The following is a 21641-nucleotide window of genomic DNA, read 5'->3' as shown; positions in this document are numbered from 1 at the left end:
GCCTTAGACTTACGAGCCGAAGAAGCTACAAGATCGTGCGTATCCTTCTGTATCAGGGCAGAAGACAAGTCCTTAATGAGCTCTTCGGGAAAAATAAACTTCGAGAGCGGAGCAAAAAGAAGTTGTGAGCGTTGGCAAGGTGTAATGCTGGCGGAAAGGAAAGAACACAGCTGTTCCCTTTTCTTCAACACCCCTGATACAAACAAGGACGCTAGCTCGCCCGATCCATCTCTGATGGCCTTATCCATGCAGGACATTAACAGCATGGCAGAATCTTTGTCCGCAGGAGAGGTTTTCTTGCTGAGGGCTCCCAGGCACCAGTCGAGAAAATTAAACATTTCAAAAGCTCTAAACACCCCTTTCAGCAAGTGATCCAGGTCTGAGAAGGTCCAACACACCTTTGAGCGTCTCATAGCAGTCCTTCGAGGCGAGTCTACCAGACTTGAGAAGTCAGCCTGGGCAGAGGCAGGTACTCCCAAGCCTGGTGCTTCCCCTGTGGCATACCAAACGCTCGCCTTCGATGTGAGCTTCGTTGGAGGAAACATGAAGGAAGTCTTGCCAAGAAGTTGTTTAGACTGCAGCCACTCCCCTAAGATCCTAAAAGCCCTCTTGGAGGATCTAGCTAGGACAAGCTTGGTATAGGAAGACTGAGCTTGTTGTACGCCCAGCGAAAACTCAGATGGAGGAGAGCGGGGAATAGCCGAGACAAAATGGTCTGGATAAACCTCCCTGAGAAGAGCCAAGACCTTGCGAAAATCAAGAGACTGTGGAGAGAGCTTGGATTCGTCCACGTCCGATGAGGGATCAAGGTGTGCCTCCTCATCATCCGAAACCTCATTCCCAGAATGAGGCGACGAGATCGGATACGAATGCTGAACCGCAGAGTCAGAACGAGCAGGAACATTAACCGTGGTGGACGGAGGAGGAGCAGAAAGTTCCTGTTCCTGTGGAATGAGTGGAGCGTTAAGAGACCGAGGTTGCGCAGAACAAGGTAAAGTTCTCGCAAGCAGAGGTGTCTGAGGCGCAGGATCAGGGTGCACGGGTTATCATGAGATGAGGAAAATAAAGAAGAGTGAGAAGAACTCCTCCTAGCTCTAACTCTCTCTAACTTAGTAGAATACTTTAAAAGACGGACAAAATCCAATTCCGAAAGTCCGGCGCATTCCTCACATCGATTTTCTAACTGACAGGGTCTGTCCCTACAGTCAGAACAAGCGGTGTGAGGATCTACCGAGGCCTTCGGAATACGTCTATTGCAAGACCTACATCGTCTATGGGAGGGGGCTTGCGAAATGTCAGACATTTTGTTTTCAAGAGTAGTCAAAGGGAGATCCAAAAAAACAAGCAAAATTTCGTTAATCGTTAAACTGAACTAAATAAAAGCTATCTAGCTAATATCAGAAGGTTTCCAGTAATGCGACAGCCGTTAATCAGAGAGAATACTTCACCAAATATGCGTGAATAAACTCGAAGACCATAAGCGTATCCCAGAACGTCTAGCCGGAGGCACGACAGAGGAATAATTGAGGAGGTGTCAACAAGAAGTACTTGAGTACCTGGCCACAGGTGGCGCTGGTAAGTACACCCCCTTCTAGTATTGTGATAGCTGGCGTATCCCTCCTTAGATTTCTGTCGGGCAACGGAGTTGACAGCTACATGATTATCGGGTAAGTTTAATATTGAAAAAAATGAGTTAGCAGCTAGAGTGGATATAACATGTGTTGAGGTGGTTTGGCCATGTTGAGAGAATGGAAAATGGCTGTCTGCTAAAGAAGGTGATGAATGCTAGAGTTGATGGTAGAAGTACAAGAGGAAGGCCAAGGTTTGGGTGGATGGATGGAGTGAAGGAAGCTCTGGGTGATAGGAGGATAGATGTGAGAGGGGCAAGAGAGCGTACTAGAAATAGGAATGAATGGTGAGCGATTGTGACGCAGTTCCGGTAGGCCCTGCTGCTTCCTCCGGTGCCTTGGATGACTGCGGAGGTATCAGAAGTAGGGGATTCAGCGTTATGAAGGTTCATATGTGGTGGATAACGGGGGAGGGTGGGCTGTGGCACCCTAGCAGTACCAGCCGAACTCGGTTGAGTCCCTTATCAAGCTGGGAGGAACATAGAGAGGAGAGGTCCCCTTTTTGGTTTCATTTGTTTGATGTTGGCTACCCCCCAAAATTGGGGGAAGTGCCTTGGTATATGTATGTATGTATAACAATACAAACCTGAATTATTTAATGAAAGTATGATTTCAGCGAGGATGGAACTGCTGTTGAGCTTTATAACCTTGGAAATATCAATACATTTTGGATTTGCATCAGAGCAAAAGTGATGACTTCAGCCAGCCTTCTAACAATCAGAGCATGAAGATTTCTCTGATAATAGGCTAGGTCCCTATCAGATAACTAATAAGCATACATGGCAAAAGCTATACCCCTAAGGATATGAGGTCCAAATGCATGGTAACTTTCAACGTACACGTTTAGCTAAAGTCTATCCATGGCTCCCCTCGTAAGGGAGAATGGGGAAGACACTTCAATAGAAAACTTGACAGTAAATCCACTTGGTTGAGTTGCTTATTTGCATCTAGACCAGTCTCATAACAGCACAACTGATATACTCCAAGATTAGGGAAGAAGAAAGGAAAAACAGCAAAATACTCTTACTTTTCACGCTAGATTTACGGGCAACGTCTTACCTAGACGTAATGCTTCTTGTCTGGTGAGGAAGGGAGGCATGCCACACAACCGGTTGAGCAGCTAAGAGTAAAGGCATCCAAGGAGTGGGTATCCTCGAAGGTAGTGGGTAGCGAAGGTTGCCTGGCTATTCCAGAAGCATGCTTTTATGACTCGTGTTATGGAGAGGTTCTTCCAGTAGGTTAAAGTGAAGCTGATAATCCTGAATATAGGAACTTGTACTCTGGGAAGCCCATTTGATGACTGTATGGGTGCGGGGTAGGAGTACCTGATGCTCACAAAACCAGTACGAAATTGTCTTCTTGGATAACTTTTTCTTCAACCTATCAGTGCTGAGAAAGTCTCTGCAACTCCAGTCTAAAGCATTAGTGTACCTTGTCCTCAAGTAACATAGTAGTGTCCTCCTTAGTAACAACGTAGAGTCCTCACAAGACAAAAGAATGTCATCCCAATTGCTAGTCATGTTTTAGATGAGATGGAAAAAGATTCTAATTTAGTGTCATAGACGACTGGGTACTGGGTCCTGGCAACGAACTCTGGAACAAATATAAAGGAGAACTTCAATCAGCTTGAATGACTTGTGAAATAAGAGATGCCACAGAGCTAACCTATTCACTTCCTCGAGGCCAAGCCTAGCTGGAAGAGTCTTAGTGTCAGATCCCTTTCTAACACTCTCATTCAGAAATCGATTTAGGGAGAAGAAAATTCTTGCGACGTCACAGTTCTCTTGGTGGACAAGTCTGTTCGAAGCTCTTCGTGGCTGAGCGATAGCCTTTTACCTTAGAGACTGAGAGGAGCTTCTCCCGACGAAGGTAGACGAGGAAATACGCAATCTATTGCAGAAAAGTTCCCACAGACGTATCCTATCATGGACATCAACAGCAGAAGATTGCCCACTTTCACTAATACTGTAAACAGCTACAGACAATATTTGCAGATATCTCTTGTGTGGTGCCTCGAAAATAGGTTTCACTCGGAGAAGCTTAATGGCTGACAACCATGAAGTGTCACAGATACCCATGAGCTAAATATATAGAGCTTTGGATTTCACTTTGCTTTCTGCAGCTTTATGATATCTCATAGGAAGGAAAGGTAGCTCCAGATACAAGAAAACCCATGAAGTACAGTGCTACACACTTTTTTTTTCTTACTTTGGTTCAATTCACTATTATCTGTACTCCATCAAAACTATTCTAAGCCTACTCAACAGCAGTAGTCACGACACAGGATAGTGAAAGCAACACAACATAAGATGATGGTACAACAGATGCAGAACTCTCTGCAGAGGTCAAAGCCAAGGGGACATGGTTACTGTATTATCCTTGACCCCTGAAATGAGTAATTACAGATGACCAAATCACATATATGCAGAAAATCCAAGGAAAGAAAAAACATGGGGAAAGCTAGTAGTCAATTTGGAGAAAAGCAAGCCGAGATGCAGGAAGTGGTCGGAATATTGTTCCCTGAGGTAGTAGAAGAATAATGAATTTCAGGGGATTAAATTCTTCCAGCCTGAGGAGAACAAAGATTCAAGTGAAGGTATAGCAGATGCTGAAACCTCACCCAAAGACGATCAAAAAGGGCCAAAGAAAGGCTCGCTGAAGAAAAAATTGATAAGACAATAAACAATGACTTGGCACAATATTTGTACACTAACTTCCGCATATAAAGACATCGCTGGTCCAACAATCAGTCCTTACATATATGGAGCAAGATGACTGAGAGATAGTTTGCCATAGGTCACTGAAGACCTGTTTGAGGTCATAAACAAACCACAAACTATAGTCGCAACAACCACACAAGTAAACTCAGCACAGTTAAACACATACGTATCCATCTCCCAACTCATAAGAATACATAAGATGAAATTAGGGTTAGGTATACATATCCCCAATATCGAATAATTTAACATCAACACCCAGAGTTCAAATAAATAACCTGAACAAATGAGTTGCAGAAACAATAATAATGAATGTCTTAAAATAAAATCTTTCCCTTCACAATCAACAAACTTGAGGCAACTTGAGTTTAATTTTGCAACACTTTACAAAGAGAGAGAGAGAGAGAGAGAGAGAGAGAGAGAGAGAGAGAGAGAGAGAGAGAGAGAGAGAGAGAGAGAGAGAGAGAGAGAGAGAGAGAGAGAGAGAAACATGTACTCACACAAAATACATGGACAAGTGAAGGGAGATTCTTCTTAGAAAGAGAAAAAACAAATGTACTCACACAGACTACGCTGACCCGTGATGGGGGATGCTTCTTCCTCAGACGATGTAACAGCAACTTGTCTTTAAAGCATGTTATCTTAGCTGACCTCATTCCTCCGTTATACTTATGTATGGCATACAGCGGTCCTTCTGAAGCCATCTTTTTCAGAATCGATGCAGCTTCCATCATGGATTTTGTCTGTTTTTAGCAAAGAGAGAAACAGATAAACATTTAAAATTTGGAAGTAATTTGTATTTTTCCTAGCATACAAACCCTCCCCTATCTATAGGGGTATTACTTTAAGCGTAGCTGAAAGACAAGCCATGATAATTTTTAGTGAGGGATAACTACCCCATCTGCTAGTTAGCAGGTGGGGCGGGGTAGACTGGCTACTCCGCTCACTCACACCTCTCGGCTGAGTAACCACTTTGCTTTCTGGCAGGACTTCTCGGGGTACAAGGTGGTGGGCCAACTTGTATAAATAGCTTCTGATCAATTGTAGAAAAAACCCACCCTTGCTAAAATCAAGTGCCGATATGAGGTAATACACTAATAGCGACCTGCATAAGCTTGTGTGTGAGTGAAACTAGCAGTTTGACTTGTCTTTAACATAGGAACTGGAGTACAAGACCTAGAGTTCTCAAGACTTACCCAATACCCTCAATACCATTGGGGATGTAACAAAGTACTATTCTATACTTTGAAGGCACAAGGGAAATGAGTCTAAACTGCAGTGTGGTGAGGTCAGCTCTGTTGAGGCTTGCGAAGCTGTTTTCCCAAGAGGGGAGAAGGTGAAAGGAAAAAAGGAACCAGTCATTCTTACTTATTCACCCCGGACTAACCCGGGTAACCTTACACCCTAACTGTCTGCAACTTGTCCATCAAGGAGCTTGAAGTGTTTAGACCATTTGTTGTGCGACCACCACAGGACCAATGGAAAAGGTCTCCATGTCCCTGTGGGTTACGTCTTTGCAGGCAGTGGGCAGTGAAGGTCGATTGACGCTTCCACATGCCCGCTTGCAGTACCTGCACCACAGAATAGTTTCCTTGAACGCCAAGGACGTAGCAACGCCACTGATGTCATGAGCTCTGGTTCATTAGGATGGAGGAGGGTCTGGATTGAGAGCAAACTCAATTGCCTCCCGATCCAGGAAGGAAATGAAATCCTTGTGACCCTCTTGACATTCCCCGTGCTGGTCAACAGTGTTGACACGCGGTCCAGCTGCTGTCGTTCTCCTAATGTAACACCACAGAATCCTCACTGGGCAAAACCACAGTTGGATTAGGTCTTCAGTTACAGAACGAGGACTCTCTATCCAGAATGGGCCAAACCTAGGGTACAGCATACTTTGATTTTGAGTCTTGGCAATCAACTCAGGGAAGCAGCTGAGAATTACTTCTCATCTCCTAGAGTAGGAGACATTAGAAGACAGATCATATAACTCACTAACACTCTTGGCCAAAGCCCAAGCGAGTAGAAAAGCCGTATTCCATGAAAGGGAGCAATCTGTTGCTTGGCATAAAGGTTCATATGGAGGGGCTTTCAGGGACTGAAAGACCCGAACCGCGTTCCTAGAAGGAGGAAGTGCCGACGGGAGTCAAGTCATCTCAAACTTTGTATGAGTAGAAGCATCGAGGGGAGTGATCCCCCTCACACATTATCAGTCACAAAGGACCGAACATTTCGCCTGGAAGACTGATGCTGAAAAACATTGAGGTGTCTAGACATGTTTCCACAACTCGTTGAGAGAGGTGGTGTTGGACAATTTCTATGCGCGAAGTCGAAGCGAAGCTACGGCTTTGTGGAAGGTGTTGGCATAAGGCTGTTTTAGAAGATGGTGTCGTGGAGGAAGTTCCCTCGGAAGCTCCGACGAGAGCTGCAGAAGGTCCGGGAACCATTCTGAGTGATGCCATAGAGGAGCGAAGCTACTGGAGTAATTGATAAGTTCTTGCTTATTCTGACTTGGTTGAGGACTTTCTCACAAGACTGAACGGGGGAAAAAGTGTACACCTTTAAGCTGTCCCACCGTTCTTGGAATACATCTTGCTCGAGAGCCTGGGGTTCTGAGACTGGGGAACGGTTGAGCGGGAGCCTGACGCTCAGGGCTGTTGCGAGCAGAACCACAGTTGGAAAACCCCACAAAGTTAAGACTTTGTTGACTAAAAGATGATTCAAAGACACTAGGAGCCCACTATCTGAGAGGTCTTGCTCAGATTATCTGCCAGCACATTCCTGTTGCCAGGAATGACATGAGCAGATGGGGGCACCTAACAGTCCTCTTTCCATCTGAGTATTTCTACTGCTAGATGGTCTGTAAGAGAGCTATATGCTGGTACCTTTCTGATTCTGGCCAACGGACGAAGATGGATTGGTGTGACACCTTCGTTTGATGTATCCGAAGAGCATCAGTTCCAGAGGAGGAACGAGAAGATTGGCCTCTTTGCAGAGGTTCTCGTCTGCCACCCACCATCTGCGGTCCGTCCAGAGAAGTTGGGACATTGCTTATCAAGAAATACATCTCGAGATGATGACAAGACGTGCAACTGCTTACACGTTTCTGCTATGAATGGGGGGGGGGGGGTCCTTGTTCTCCCTTAAACTTCCACCAATCTAGTAGGGGTTGGCCGAATAAGAATGATACAAAACGGTAAACCAGGTAGCTGGTGCTGCTTATGTTATTACAGCGATTCTCCACAGAGATTGCCTTCCGGGCAAGAGACCGATCGGTAACTACCGAACGCTTCCAACTATTCCCAAAGGAAGAGATTGAGACGAATCTTGAATCTATTGTTGGATGCGTAACATGTGCTTAAGTCTATCTACAGACCAGTACAACAGAAATTTGAGCAGGATAAGGTTACAGGCATAGCACGACTTAAAGTCATGTCCGGAACTTGGTAGGAGAACATTAAAAACGTTCGTAACCAAGATTCCTCCTTCTTAAAAGATGAAAAACGTTTTGATTTCTTCGTCTCCGATCGGAAAACTGCCATAAGTATTGAATGTTCCCTACTAGGAAACAGATATACTTATGAGAAGTTTTCGGTCCAAGTACAATACTTGTTTATTCAGCAAGGTAAGGGAAAGAGAAAATAATAGGGAAGGTTCTAGTTGGGTCCCCATGCCCAGTATGAAATCAAGGGGTGGTGCCCAGTTCTCTTGACTGTTCACCTTTTGCCCAGATTTATGGGTATTCCATTTTATCTTTTTGTGTAGTGAACATAGCATTCGGACACTCGGCAGTCTACATACCACATCTGGTAACAGTCCGCAAACCACTATAGTGTGAACCCACAGAGTTCACGCAACGAGAATCCGAAGATTCTCTGTCATGTGAGCCGACCGACTCAGCATAACCACGGTCACGAGAGTCCTAGGGTTGAGCGTGACGAGAGTACGAAAACTCTGTCATGACAATGCAACTCAGCATGACAAGGGTCCCAAGAGCCGACAGGCTCAGCGTGACTGCACGAACCCGAAGGATTCGCACATCAACAAGGACTCCCAGCTATGGGAACCTGAAAGTTCAGTGTAGCGCCTGGAACAAAAGCCTGCAGGCTCAGCGTAATCGGCGTTGCGAGACCCCGAAAGATCAGCGCAACGGGAAACCTGCCACGAGAGCCCAACGTGACAGGAGGCACGAGAGCCCGATGGCTCACTGTAACCAAGGTTGCGAGACCCAGAAAGGTCAAAGCAACGGGAAACCTAAGTTTCCCTGCCACAAGAGCCCAAGGGCTCAACGTAACGAGAGTTCGAGGACTCTCTGTCATGATAGTAAAACTCAGCATGATGAGGGTCACGAGAACCAACAGGTTCAGCACAACCGGGTGAACCCAAAAAGGATTCGAGCAATGAGGAGAGGACTCCCAACTACAAAAAAGCGAAGTTTAGGGGTAGGGTTCAGCATGAGAGTCTGCAGGATCAGCGTAACTATTGTTGCGAGACCCCGAAGGATCAACGCAACAAGAAACTGAGGTTTCCCTGTCACAAGAACTCAAAGGATCAACGTGAAGAGAGGCATGAGAGCCCGAGGGCTTAACGTAACCAGGATTATGAGACCCCAAAGGGTAATTGTAACGGAAGACCGATATCTCCCTGCCACGAGAACCCGAAGATTCATCGTGACTGATGGCACGGGCCGGAAGGCTCAGTGTATCCATCGTTACAAGAACCCGAGGGCTTATCATAACTGGAACCCGAAGGTTCCAAGTCGCGAGAACCCGATGGTTCAGCGCGACGGAGACCTGAAGTACTCTCAGGGTCATGAGAACCAGTACGAGAACCCGAAGGATCAACGTGAGGAGAACCAGTAGGTTCAGAGACGTCTCCTCACAGCCCAAACAGGAGAACATCTAGGATGGAGAGGGGTCACGAACCCTTCCACCCTACAAACCTCCATAGAGGAACGTAAAGATGACTCAGCCCGAGCGGGAGAATGCACAAGCTCGAGAGATACTTCCCCCCGATGAGAAGCTTTGTTCTCCCGAAGGAGAACATCGCTTAAGGCAAGGTTCTACCTCCGTCCCCTGGTGGAGAACCGTATGCATAGGGGGACCGCCGATGCCCCGGGGCGGTCTTCTCTCGCGAACGAGAAACGTGTTCCCCCGGAGGAAAAACCTGCCGCTGAGTATGCACTGCCACTGCCCCGCCCCTAGCGGATCAGCAACATCCTCGGCGTCAGACACAGACTCGAGGTCTGATCGACAGGCTGCAGCGCCTACAACAACCCGCAGCTCTGACACAAAAGCTGAACACAAGCTTTCTCTCACGAACAAGAGGAGAGTTCGCAGAAGGAGGTCATCGCCTAAAACATGCTTTCTCCCAGCCCTGTGGGAAAAAAACGTAGGTGTGCGGCATATGTATTAGTGTGCTACTGTTATCAACACACATTGAGTATGTGTTGTTTGAGATGTTGAGTCTTGAAATAAAGTTCATCATTGTAACTTTAAAATGGTTTATTCTCTAAAAACAACAGTGTTAAACATCTCCATCACAGGAGTGTAGCTGGTTTGGTCGGATGACCAATTCAGGTGAAGTATAGATATGAACTGCCTAAATTATCGATATCACAGATATCGTATGTTTGGTTGTCTCAGCATTTAAACACAATATGTAAACTTTACATTCGTCTCGGAAGACACCTGCATCCGGTGACGACACAATCTTTCACACGGTATGCATTTGTGTTGATGCTTCAGAAAAATGTTACATTGCTGAGGGATGCAAAATACATCCTGTTATGATTTTATCTGACTACAGCAAATCTCACACTAGCATCTTCATCCACAATGACATATTACGTCATGTGTTTTAAACATGTAATAACTATTACATATGTTGGTCACTGAGCAATCTCTCGCAAACAAGGAGAAGTCCTCCAGAAGGAGGACTTCGCCTAGGACAAGCTTTCTCCCAGCCCTATGGGTAAAAGCATAGGTGTACGACATGTGTTGATCACTAAACAATCCCTCTTGCGAACGAGAGAAGTCCCCCCGAAGGATGAACAAGCCTTGGACTTTGCTTTCCCCTAGCCCCAAGGGGGAGAAGCACAGTCTTCGGCGATGAGATAGCAGAAGCTGATTTTTCGTCGAGCTGTCAGCAATTCTTCCCGAAAGAGCGAAGGTTACTGAACGGCTAAAGAAGGGAAGCTCTCCCTTGGAAGAGAGAGCAGACCAACTCCGGCAAAGGTTAATTCTCTCTCATAAAAGAAGGTTCTAAAACCCCTGGAGGCGAACCTCCTGGCAGCACTCTATGCTTCCCATCAACAAGCCTTGTTCAAGTTGAAGGTAAGCAACGAGTGCTACCTCAAAAGGTGAGCAGCTCACTGAATGGAGACGTCAAATCCATCCCCCCTGCTTTCTACGTCGGCTGCTGAGAAAAAATAGTTATGAAGAATTACAATTCATAATCCTGCTGCCAAAAATAGACTATTTGGGGAATAACTCAACCTTCCTTGGAAGAGTTCCCCGAGAGGGAGCGGACAAATTAGAGTTAAGCACTCGCTCCACCAGCCGAGGACGCCCGTTGGGCCATCGCCAGCAAGGGGAGCGGAAACGAGAGCTGAAAAGTTAAATTATAAGCAGTTATTAAATTTAACTCAAGTACTGAATACACCAACGGAAGCGCCACCAAACCCGCGAACGGGAAAGGTGTATCCCCGCTGAGGAAAAGCCGGCCACCTACAAAGAGGGAGGGAGGGGGGCAAGGTAAAGGAGAAGTAGTATCAACACAATGACGACTCCCTTATGGCAGACTGCCGGATGCTCTGTCACGCAATCAGCAACTGTACTAAAAGTTACTAATATTTAACAACATATATGTAAATTAAGTTTCAATATATATAATATAAAAACACACACAAATAAATATGATATTTTAATTATAAAATAAATTTTTGAATATACTTACCCGGTGAATATATAATAGCTGCTGCTCCAGCGGCTCGACAGAAAAACACACAAAAACTCGCGAGCGATCGCTATGAAGGTTGCGGGTGTGCCCACCAGCGCCAACTACCGGCCAGATACCACACATGCATGTAAACAAGCCTCAATTCTTCTCGTCCCGCTGCGTCTCTATTGGGGAGGAAGGGAGGGCCTTTAATTTATATATTCACCGGGTAAGTATATTCAAAAATTTATTTTATAATTAAAATATCATTTTTAAATATTTAACTTAGCCGGTGAATATATAATAGCTGATTCACACCCAAGGCAGTGGGTAGAGACCAGAGTTAATAAAGTTTACAGCGTATATGCTTAGAGTTTTTGACAGTTATCAATATAACAAAACCCAAATATATAGGTACCTGGTAAGGAAGTTGACTTAGACGATTACTCTGCCTTGTAAGTCTGTCTTCCTCACGAAGCCCAGCGATCCTCTTAGGATGCTGAAAGACTCCCAGGAGCTGAAGTATCAAGGGCTGCAACCCATACAAATAGGACCTCATCAAACCCCTAATCTGGGCGCTCTCAAGAAATAACTTTGACCACCCGCCAAATCAACCAGGATGCGAAAGGCTTCTTAGCCTTCCGTACACCCCAAAAAACAATATTAAAAACATTTCAAGAGACAGATTAAAAAGGATATTGGAATTAGGGAAGTGTAGTGGTAGAACCCTCACCCACTACTGCACTCGCTGCAACGAATGGACTCAGTGTGTAGCTTTCCTCGTAAAGAGTCTGGACATCTTTTAAGTAAAATGACGCGAACACTGACTTGCTTCTCCAAAAAGTCGCGTCCATGATACTTTGCAGAGATCTATTTTTCTTGAAGGCCACGGAGGTTGCTATAGCTCTAACTTTGTGCGTCTTAACCTTAAGCAAACATCGGTCTTTCTCATTCAAGTGAGAATGAGCTTCTCGTATTAAAAATCTGATAAAATATGACAAAGCATTCTTTGACAGAGGCAATGATGGTTTCTTAACTGAGCACCATAATGCCTCAGATTTACCTCGTAATGACTTAGTACGAGCTAAATAGAACTTAAGAGCTCTAACAGGACATAATACTCTTTCCAGTTCGTTGCCTACGATCTCTGATAAGCAAGGAATATCAAAAGATTTAGGCCAAGGACGAGAAGGCAGTTCATTTTTGGCCAGGAAACCAAGTTGAAGAGAACAAGTGGCTTTTTCTGTAGAAAAGCCGATGTTCTTACTGAAGGCATGAAGTTCACTGACTCTTTTAGCCGAAGCCAAGCACACTAGGAAAAGTGTCTTGAGAGTGAGATCCTTCAGGGAGGCTGAATGTAATGGCTTAAACCTGTCTGACATGAGGAACCTTAGGACCACGTCTAAGTTCCATCCAGGAGTTGCCAAACGACGTTCCTTAGAGGTCTCAAAAGACTTAAGGAGATCTTGGAGGTCTTTATTGTTGGAAAGATCTAAGCCTCTATGCCGAAAGACCGAAGCCAACATGCTCCTGTAGCCCTTGATCGTGGGAGCTGAAAGGGAGCGAACCTTTCTCAGATGTAAGAGAAAATCAGCGATTTGGGCTACAGAGGTACTGGACGAGGACACAGATGCTGACTTGCACCAGTCTCGAAAGACTTCCCACTTCGACTGGTATACTCTAATGGTAGAAGCTCTCCTCGCTCTTGCAATCGCACTGGCTGCCTCCTTCGAAAAGCCTCGAGCTCTTGAGAGTCTTTCGATAGTCTGAAGGCAGTCAGACGAAGAGCGGGGAGGTTTTGGTGTACATTCTTTACGTGGGGCTGACATAACAGATCTACCCTTAGAGGAAGACTTCTTGGAAAGTCTACCAGCCATCGAAGTACCTCGGTGAACCACTCTCTCGCGGGCCAGAGGGGAGCAACCAACGTCAACCTTGTCCCTTCGTGAGAGGCGAACTTCTGCAGTACCTTGTTGACAATCTTGAATGGTGGGAATGCATATAAGTCCAGAAAAGACCAATCTAGGAGAAATGCGTCTATGTGTATTGCTGCTGGGTCTGGGACTGGAGAGCAATAGATTGGAAGTCTCTTGGTCATCGAGGTTGCAAAGAGGTCTATGGTGGGTTGACCCCAAGTCGCCCAAAGACTCTTGCACACGTCCTTGTGGAGGGTCCATTCCGTAGGAATTACCTGACCCCTCCGACTGAGGCAGTCTGCTAAGACGTTCAAGTCGCCCTGGATAAACCTCGTTAACAGGGAGATGCCTCGATCTCTTGACCAAATGAGCAGGTCCCTTGCGATCTCGTACAGCGTGAGGGAGTGGGTGCCTCCTTGCTTGGAGATGTACGCCAAGGCTGTGGTATTGTCGGAGTTGATCTCTACCACTTTGTTTCGAAGGAGACTCTCGAATTTCATCAAGGCCAAGTGGACTGCCAAAAGCTCCTTGCCGTTGATGTGCATGCTCCTCTGACTTGAGGTCCACAGACCTGAGCATTCCCGACCGTCCAGGGTCGCACCCCAACCCAAATCAGACGCGTCTGAGAATAGTACGTGGTTTGGGTTCTGAACTGCTAGGGAAAGTCCCTCTCTCAGACTGATATTGTCGTTCCACCAATTCAGGCATGCCTTTACTGGTTTGGAGACCGGGATTGAGACCGTCTCTAACGTCTTGTCCTTCTTCCAGTGAAAGGCTAGATGGAACTGGAGAGGTCGAAGGTGTAGCCTTCCTAGCGAGACAAACTGCTCCAGGGATGATAGAGTTCCTACTAGACTCATCCAATTCCTGACTGAGCACTGTTCTCTCTTCAACATTAGTTGGACTTTGAGCAGGGCTTGCTCTATTCGGGTGGCAGACGGAAAATCCCGAAAAACTGGACTGCGAATCTCCATCCCTAAATACAGTATAGTTTGGGATGGAATCAGCTGGGACTTTTCTAGGTTGACCAAAAGTCCCAATTCCTTGGTCAGATCCAATGTCCAATGAAGATCCTGCAGACAGCGATGACTGGATGAGGCTCTGGACGAGGCTCTGAGAAGCCAGTCGTCCAAGTACAGGGAGGCTCGGATTCCCGATAAATGGAGGAATTTTTCTACATTCCTCATAAGCCTCGTAAACACGAGAGGAGCAGGACTTAGGCCAAAGCACAGGGCCCGAAACTGGTATACCACATTTTTGAAAACAAACCTCAGAAACGGTTGGGAATCTGGGTGTATAGGGATGTGGAAGTACGCGTCTCTTAGGTCGAGAGAGACCATCCAGTCTCCCTTTCTGACCGCTGCTAAGACTGATTTCGTGGTCTCCATGGTGAACTTTGTTTTCGTAACAAAGACGTTGAGCGCACTGACGTCTAGCACCGGTCTCCAACCTCCTGTCTTCTTCGGGACTAGGAAGAGACGGTTGTAAAACCCCGGTGATTGAAGGTCCGAGACTTTCACCACCGCTCCCTTCTCTAGCAATAGAGACACTTCTAGGTTTAGGGCTTGTCTCTTTGACTCCTCTCGGTACCTGGGAGAGAGGTCGATGGGGGAAGTCGCTAGAGGAGGTTTGCGTACAAATGGAATTTTGTACCCCTCTCTGAGCAACCGAACAGACTGTTGGTCTGCGCCCCTCTTCTCCCAGGCCTGCCAGAAGCTCTTCAATCTGGCTCCTACTGCTGTCTGAGGCTGTGGGCAGTCAGACTCTGCCACGTGAGGACTTGGCTCCTCTCTTCTTTCCTCTCTTTCCCTCGGCACGAGTACTTCCCCTGCTGGGAGCTCTGCCACGAAAGGGCGGAATAAATCTGGACGCCGGAGTGTCGATCCTGGGTCTAGCAGAAAAGGATGTAGAAGGAGTCCCTTTGCGAGCAGAGGACGCCACCAAGTCATGGGTGTCCTTCTGCACGAGTGAAGAAGCTATGTCCTTAACCAATTGTTGCGGGAACAAAAACTTTGATAAGGGAGCAAAGAGCAGTTCTGATCTCTGACAGGGAGTAACTCCTGCCGAAAGAAAAGAGCAAAGGGACTCTCGCTTCTTTAAGACTCCCGACGTAAAAGAGGAGGCGAGCTCATTGGAACCATCGCGGATGGCTTTATCCATACAGGACATAATAAGTACGGAGACATCTCTATCCGCCGATGAGATTTTCCTACTTAAGGCTCCCAAAGACCAGTCAAGGAAGTTGAAAACTTCAAAGGCTCTGTATACGCCTTTCAGCAGATGGTCAAGGTCCGAGGAGGACCAACTAATCTTCGAGCGTCTCATGGCTAGGCGGCGGGGAGAGTCTACGAGGCTTGAGAAGTCACCCTGGGCAGAGGCAGGGACTCCCAAGCCGAGAACTTCTCCCGTGGCATACCAGACGCTCGATCTAGACGAGAGCTTTGACGGAGGGAAGGCAAAGGCCGTCTTCCCCAAACTCCTCCTGGTGTCCAACCAGTCGCCTAAAAGTCGTAAAGCTCTCTTGGAAGAGCGAGAGAGCACTAGCTTTGTAAAGGCTGGCATGTTAGCAGGTAAGCCTAGAGCAAACTCAGACGGTGGCGAACGAGGAGCAACAGTGACGAAGTGATCGGGAAAAAGCTCCTTGAAAATTAACATGACTTTCTTAAAGTCCATTGATGGAGGAACCGTTCTAGGTTTGTCTACATCCGAAGGATGATCATCATGATGAGGGTCAGCAACGTCCTCATCTGAAGGATCCTCATCCGACAACTGCTGAGTAACAAGCAAAGGGGTTGGCAATGCTTGACACGCAGAGTCCACACGCACTGGTGCATTATTAGCAGTCCAGGACGCTACGTCATGTAACTGCTTAACAGCCTGTGAACTGTCAACAACAACAGGAGCGGGAGGACGCTCGACGTCAACTCGAGACTGTTTTGACTGCCTAGACTGAGCAGTCAAAACAACTCTAGACTGCGGTGGTTGACGCTCAGCGTCAAAACAAGTCAACTCCGCTGGTTGGCGAACGTCCTGAACGTCAACAAGAGCATTAAGAAGTGGCTGAATGTCCATATGCGGCTGAAAGTCAACACGTGACTGCATCGAGTGAGGCTCTACAAAGCGTGACTGACGTGACTTAGCTACGCCAACGTCAACAGGACGAGCAAAGGCTCGTTTTGGCGGCTGAAGGCCAGGATCTCGATGAGTTAAGCGGCGAGGATCATCGTGAACCTTATCGGCAGAATAGTCTTCCATAAGGGAGGCGAGCTTAATCTGCATGTCTTGCAGCACAACCCATTTAGGATCAACGGGAATGGGTGCGGTAAAAGACGGGGTTAACGTCTGAGACGGCACAACCTTGCCTACACCAAGACTCTCTGAGCCTGTGTAATGTTGCTGCTTGGGCGGCGAGCAGTTTTCCGATGACTGCAAAGGGTCAGAGCTGTCCCAATGGCTACAGCCAGGATGCTGGACCTGTCCTGAAGGGACCGACTTTCGCTTAAGGGGCCTAGAAACCTTGCTCCACGGTTTCTTATGCCAAAAGCCTTCGGATGACGAGGAGAAAATGGTCTCTCTCGTCTTATGGTAGGGGCGATCTTGGTGAGACACGCCTGTTACCATAGAGGGAACGTCTGTTCGCTGATCAAGGCCTCTCGAACCCATAAGTCGTACAACATTACTTCTCCCCTGGGCTTGGGAGCTTGCAAGAGGTCTCGGACTAGGCGAACGACAGGCACGAACAGACGAACCCTCGGTCGCAACACTGTTCACAACACTTTGCGCACTAATCACTTTCCCACGATTTTCCGCTGTGGCACTCTGACACTAGCTCTTTAACGTCAGCCATGAGTTGATTACGATCTGTTGCTAACGATTCAACTCTTTCACCCAAGGCATGAATGGCACGTAACATGTCTCGCATCGATGGTTCCTGAGTGCCAGTAGGGGGTTCAGGCACAACCACTACAGGGGAAGGATTAGGTTCAGGGGCATGTGGAGAGGAAAAATCTACTGATCTAGAGGAACTCCTCCTTACCCTATCTCTCTCTAGCTTACGAGAATACTTGTCGTATTCGAGCCAATCGAATTCCGAAAGGCCCACGCATTCCTCACACCGATCTCCTAATTGACAGGTTTTACCCCGACAATTAGAACACACAGTATGTGGGTCGAGAGAGGCCTTTGGAAGACGCCTATTGCAATCCCTAGCATTACACTTACGAAATCTAGGGGCTTGTGAAGCGTCAGCCATTTTGAATTAGTCAAAGAAAGTCCAAAAAACAATCCAAGTCATCAACAATTAAATCTGTCCAATAAAGAGTTCAAGAGTTTAAGTTGAGGAAAAACACCTGCACTGCGAAAGCTCAAACCAAAATGAAGTACTTCACCAAATATGTTGAGAAAACTCCAGGTTATACAGCGAGTATTGATACGTCTTGTCGTCAAGGTCGACAGAGAAGAATTGAGGCTTGTTTACATGCATGTGTGGTATCTGGACGATAGTTGGCGCTGGTGGGCACACCCGCAACCTTCATAGCGATCGCTCGCGAGTTTTTGTGTGTTTTTCTGTCGAGCCGCTGGAGCAGCAGCTATTATATATTCACCGGCTAAGTTAAATATTTAAAAAAAAGAATAGAATAAAAAGAATTAAGAGTTTAATAATCAAGGCAAGTATTTGCGGGAGAGAAAGGCAGCATGTCCATCCTCTACCGAGCCATAAATTAAAGTGGTTACTCAGACGAGAGGGGTGAGTGAGCGGGGTAGCCAGTCTACCCCACCCCCACCCGCTAACTAACGGATGGGGTAGTTGTTACTTACTAAAATTATCATGGCTCATCTTTCAGCTACGCCAAAAGTAATACCCTTATAAATAGCGGAGGGTTTGAATTTACGCCAGAACAAACTTCACATAATTATGTGAAACAAAAGTTACATCTTAATTCTGATACACTATGTATGTACAAAACGATTTATTCTTAAATGAGCGGTGAAAATTGGAGTTACAGTAACTTGAAGTCGGAGAGCAAAGTAAGAAGAAATAAAAAGGAAAAGAGATTAAGCAATAACATGACAATAAAAGAAGTCGGTGAAGTTTTGCTCGTTTCGTTCCTTTTGTCGACATAGTAATCCACAAAATGCTTGAAGGCCTTTTAAGTATTTTGTAAATAGATATCAAGATTTCATAAAGATTTTATCTTGTGAAAATGACGATGATATACCTTGACCAAAACCTCATCACACCTACCATTACTCCTCGAGGGATATTTTGCTTCCCAGGCTTTTGATTGTTGAGTTTAAGGTTAGCCACTTCCTGCATCTGATTGTACTGCTTTTCAAGGTTACCAAAGGTTTTTTTCTTGGTCCCGGTGTTATTCTCTTTGACTTCTTGAAAGTCCTAAAAAGAAAACATAATTCATTACTGCATATCAATGATCATCATCATCACCTCCTACGTCCCAATATTTACATATGATTTGTATTTTACTTAGATTTATACAAACCAAATATTATTTTCATTCCCTTAATTAAACAACGATACTGTGAGTTAACCTAGACTCTCAAAAGGAAAAATAAAAAAAATAAACCAGTAAGTTCCATACATAGTAAGAGATGTGTTCCAAGTGTGGGTTCTCAAGTTGAAAAGTTTTCAGAGGTGTGAGTGAGCAGGGTAGCCAGTCTACCCCATCCGCTAACTTGCGGATGGAGTAGTTATCTCTCACTAAGAATTATCATGGCCCGTCTTTCAGCTACACCGAAAGTAATACTGTACCCTTATAAACAATGGAAGGTTTGTATTTGCGCAAGAACATACTTTGCAAAATTCTGTGAAGCAAATGTTACATCTTAATTCTGATACACTATGTATGTACAAAACGATTTATTCTTAAATGAGCGGTGAAAAATTATATTTTCAATTTAAAATAAATTTTTGAATATACTTACCCGGTGGATATATATGTAGCTTACGTCTCCGATGGTGGACAGATTCCAAAAACTCGCGAGCGATCGCCATGATGGTTGCGGGGTGTGAACACCAGTGCCGACTGTCGGCCAGATACCGCATATATTTCCCCAGGAATTCAGTTCTTCTCAGTCCGTAGGGTCTCTATCAGGGAGGAAGGGGGGGGGCCTTTAATTATATATATCCACCGAGTAAGTATATTCAAAAATTTATTTTAAATTGAAAATATCATTTTTAAATATTTAACTTAGCCGGTGGATATATATGTAGCTGATTCACACCCATAGTGGAGGGTAGAGACCAGTATTAAAACATTAAAGGAATATACGCTCAAGAGTTTTTGACAATTATTCAAAAAACAAACTTAAGTATAGGTACCTGATAAGGAAGCTGACTCTGATGATTACTCTGCCTCATTAGTCCGCTATCCTTACGAAGCCCAGCGTTCCACTCAGGGTGCTGAAAGACTTCCAGGAGCTGTTATATTCAGGGTGAACACCCCTACAACAGGACCTCATCAATACCCTTAATCTGGGCGCTCTCAAGAAATAATATTTTGACCACCCGCCAAATCAAAAGATTGCGGAAGACTTCTTAGTCTCCACATACAACCCAAAATAAGATTAAAAATTTCAAGAGAAGATAAAAGGATATTGGGATTAAGGGAATGTAGTGGTAGAACCTTCACCCACTACTGCACTCGCTGCTACGAATGGTCCTAACGTGTAGTAGTCCTCATAAAGAGTCTGGACATCTTTCAAATAATATGAAGCGAACACAGATTTGCTCCTCCAAAAGGTTGCGTCCATAATGCTTCTAAGGGATCTATTTTGTTTGAACGCTACTGAAGTTGCTACCGCTCTAACTTCATGAGTCTTAACTTTAAGCAAATTTAGATCATTCTCACTTAAATGAGAGTGAACCTCTCTAATCAAAAGTCTAATAAAATAAGACAACGCATTCTTCGACATGGGTAAAGAGGGCTTTATAACTGAACACCATAAAGCCTCTGAATTACCTCGCAGCGGTTTGGTTCTATTTAAATAAAATTTTAGAGCTCTAACTGGGCACAGAACTCTTTCAACTTCATTCCCAACAATTTCAGATAGACTGGGAAGTTCAAACGATTTAGGCCATGGACAAGATGGTAGTTCATTTTTGGCTAAAAACCCAAGCTGAAGCGAGCATACTGCTTTATTAGCGGAGAAGCCGATATTCTTGCTTAAAGCATGTATCTCACTAACTCTTTTTGCAGAAGCCAAGCTCACTAAAAAAAAAAGAGTTTTGAGTGTAAGATCCTTAAGTGAGGCTGAATTCAACGGTTCAAACCTGTATGACATAAGGAACTGAAAGACCACGTCCAAGTTCCAAGCAGGAGTAGAAATCTGACGCTCCTTGAAAGTCTCGAAAGACTTGAGAAGGTCTTGAAGATCTTTGTTATTAGACAGATCCAAATTTCTATGCCTAAAAACTGAAGCTAACATGCTTCTGTAGCCTTTAATGGTAGATGCAGAAAGGGAGCGACCATTTCTAAGATAAAGTAAAAAGTCTGCAATCTGCGCTACAGTGGTACTGGAAGAGGAAATAGAGGAGGACTTGCACCAGTCTCTAAATACCTCCTATTTAGATTGATAGATCCTGATGGTAGAGGATCTTCTAGCCCTCGCGATCGCTCTAGCTGCCTCCTTCGAAAACCCTCGAGCTCTAGAGAGTGTTTCGATAGTCTGAAGGCAGTTAGACGAAGCGTGGGGAGGCTTTGAGGAAATCTTTTTACATGAGACTGACGCAGGAGATCCATCCGTAACGGTAAACTTCTTGGGATGTCTACCAGCCATAGAAGTACCTCTGTGAACTATTCTCTCGAAGGCCAGAGGGGAGCAACCAACGTCAACCTGGTCCCTTCGTGAGAGGCGAACTTCTGAAGCACCTTGTTTAGGATCTTGAACGGTGGGAAGGCATAGATGTCTAGGTGAGACCAGTCCTGCAGGAAAGCGTCTCTGTGGGCCGCCTCTGGATCTGGAACTGGAGAGCAGTAAGTCGGGAGCCTCTTTGTCAGAGAAGTCGCAAAGAAATCTATGGTGGGTTGACCCCATGTCACCCATAGTTTCTCGCACACATCCTTGTGTAACGTCCACTCCGTGGAGATAACTTGTCCTCTTCTGCTGAGGCAGTCCGCTAAGATATTCATCTCTCCTTGCACGAATCTCGTCAAAAGAGAGATGTTTCGAGCTTTTGACCAAGTGAGAAGGTCCCTTGCGGTGACGAAAAGGGAGTGGGAGTGAGTGCCTCCTTGTTTCGAGATGTATGCCAAGGCCGTGGTATTGTCTGCATTCACCTCCACCACTTTGTTCCGAACCAGACTCTCGAAACTCCCTGCTTGAGGGTACACTTGGGCACACTTTTCTGTCTAGTTTCTCTTCCTCTTGTTCTGTTAAAGTTTTTATATTTTAAATAGGAAATATTTATTTTAATATTGTTACTA

The 21641-nt window shown here is 45.6% G+C and overlaps 1 protein-coding gene across 1 annotated transcript in view; it reads right to left on the bottom strand.

The window, feature by feature from the left end:
• The window catches only part of LOC137637882 (uncharacterized), a 71030-nt gene that overhangs the window by 11289 nt on the left and 38100 nt on the right, over window positions 1-21641 (bottom strand). Inside the window, exons 4-5 of the mRNA XM_068369991.1 lie at window positions 18443-18592; window positions 4909-5088 (exon numbers count right to left, since the gene is read on the bottom strand). Of these exons, the coding sequence (XP_068226092.1) occupies window positions 4909-5088; window positions 18443-18592 (330 nt within the window). The remainder of the gene's footprint in view (window positions 1-4908; window positions 5089-18442; window positions 18593-21641) is intronic.

This window comes from Palaemon carinicauda, chromosome 3, assembly GCF_036898095.1.
Source record: "Palaemon carinicauda isolate YSFRI2023 chromosome 3, ASM3689809v2, whole genome shotgun sequence".
Taxonomy (NCBI): Eukaryota; Metazoa; Arthropoda; class Malacostraca; order Decapoda; family Palaemonidae; genus Palaemon; species Palaemon carinicauda.
This window is presented reverse-complemented; position numbering and strand designations above follow the sequence as displayed.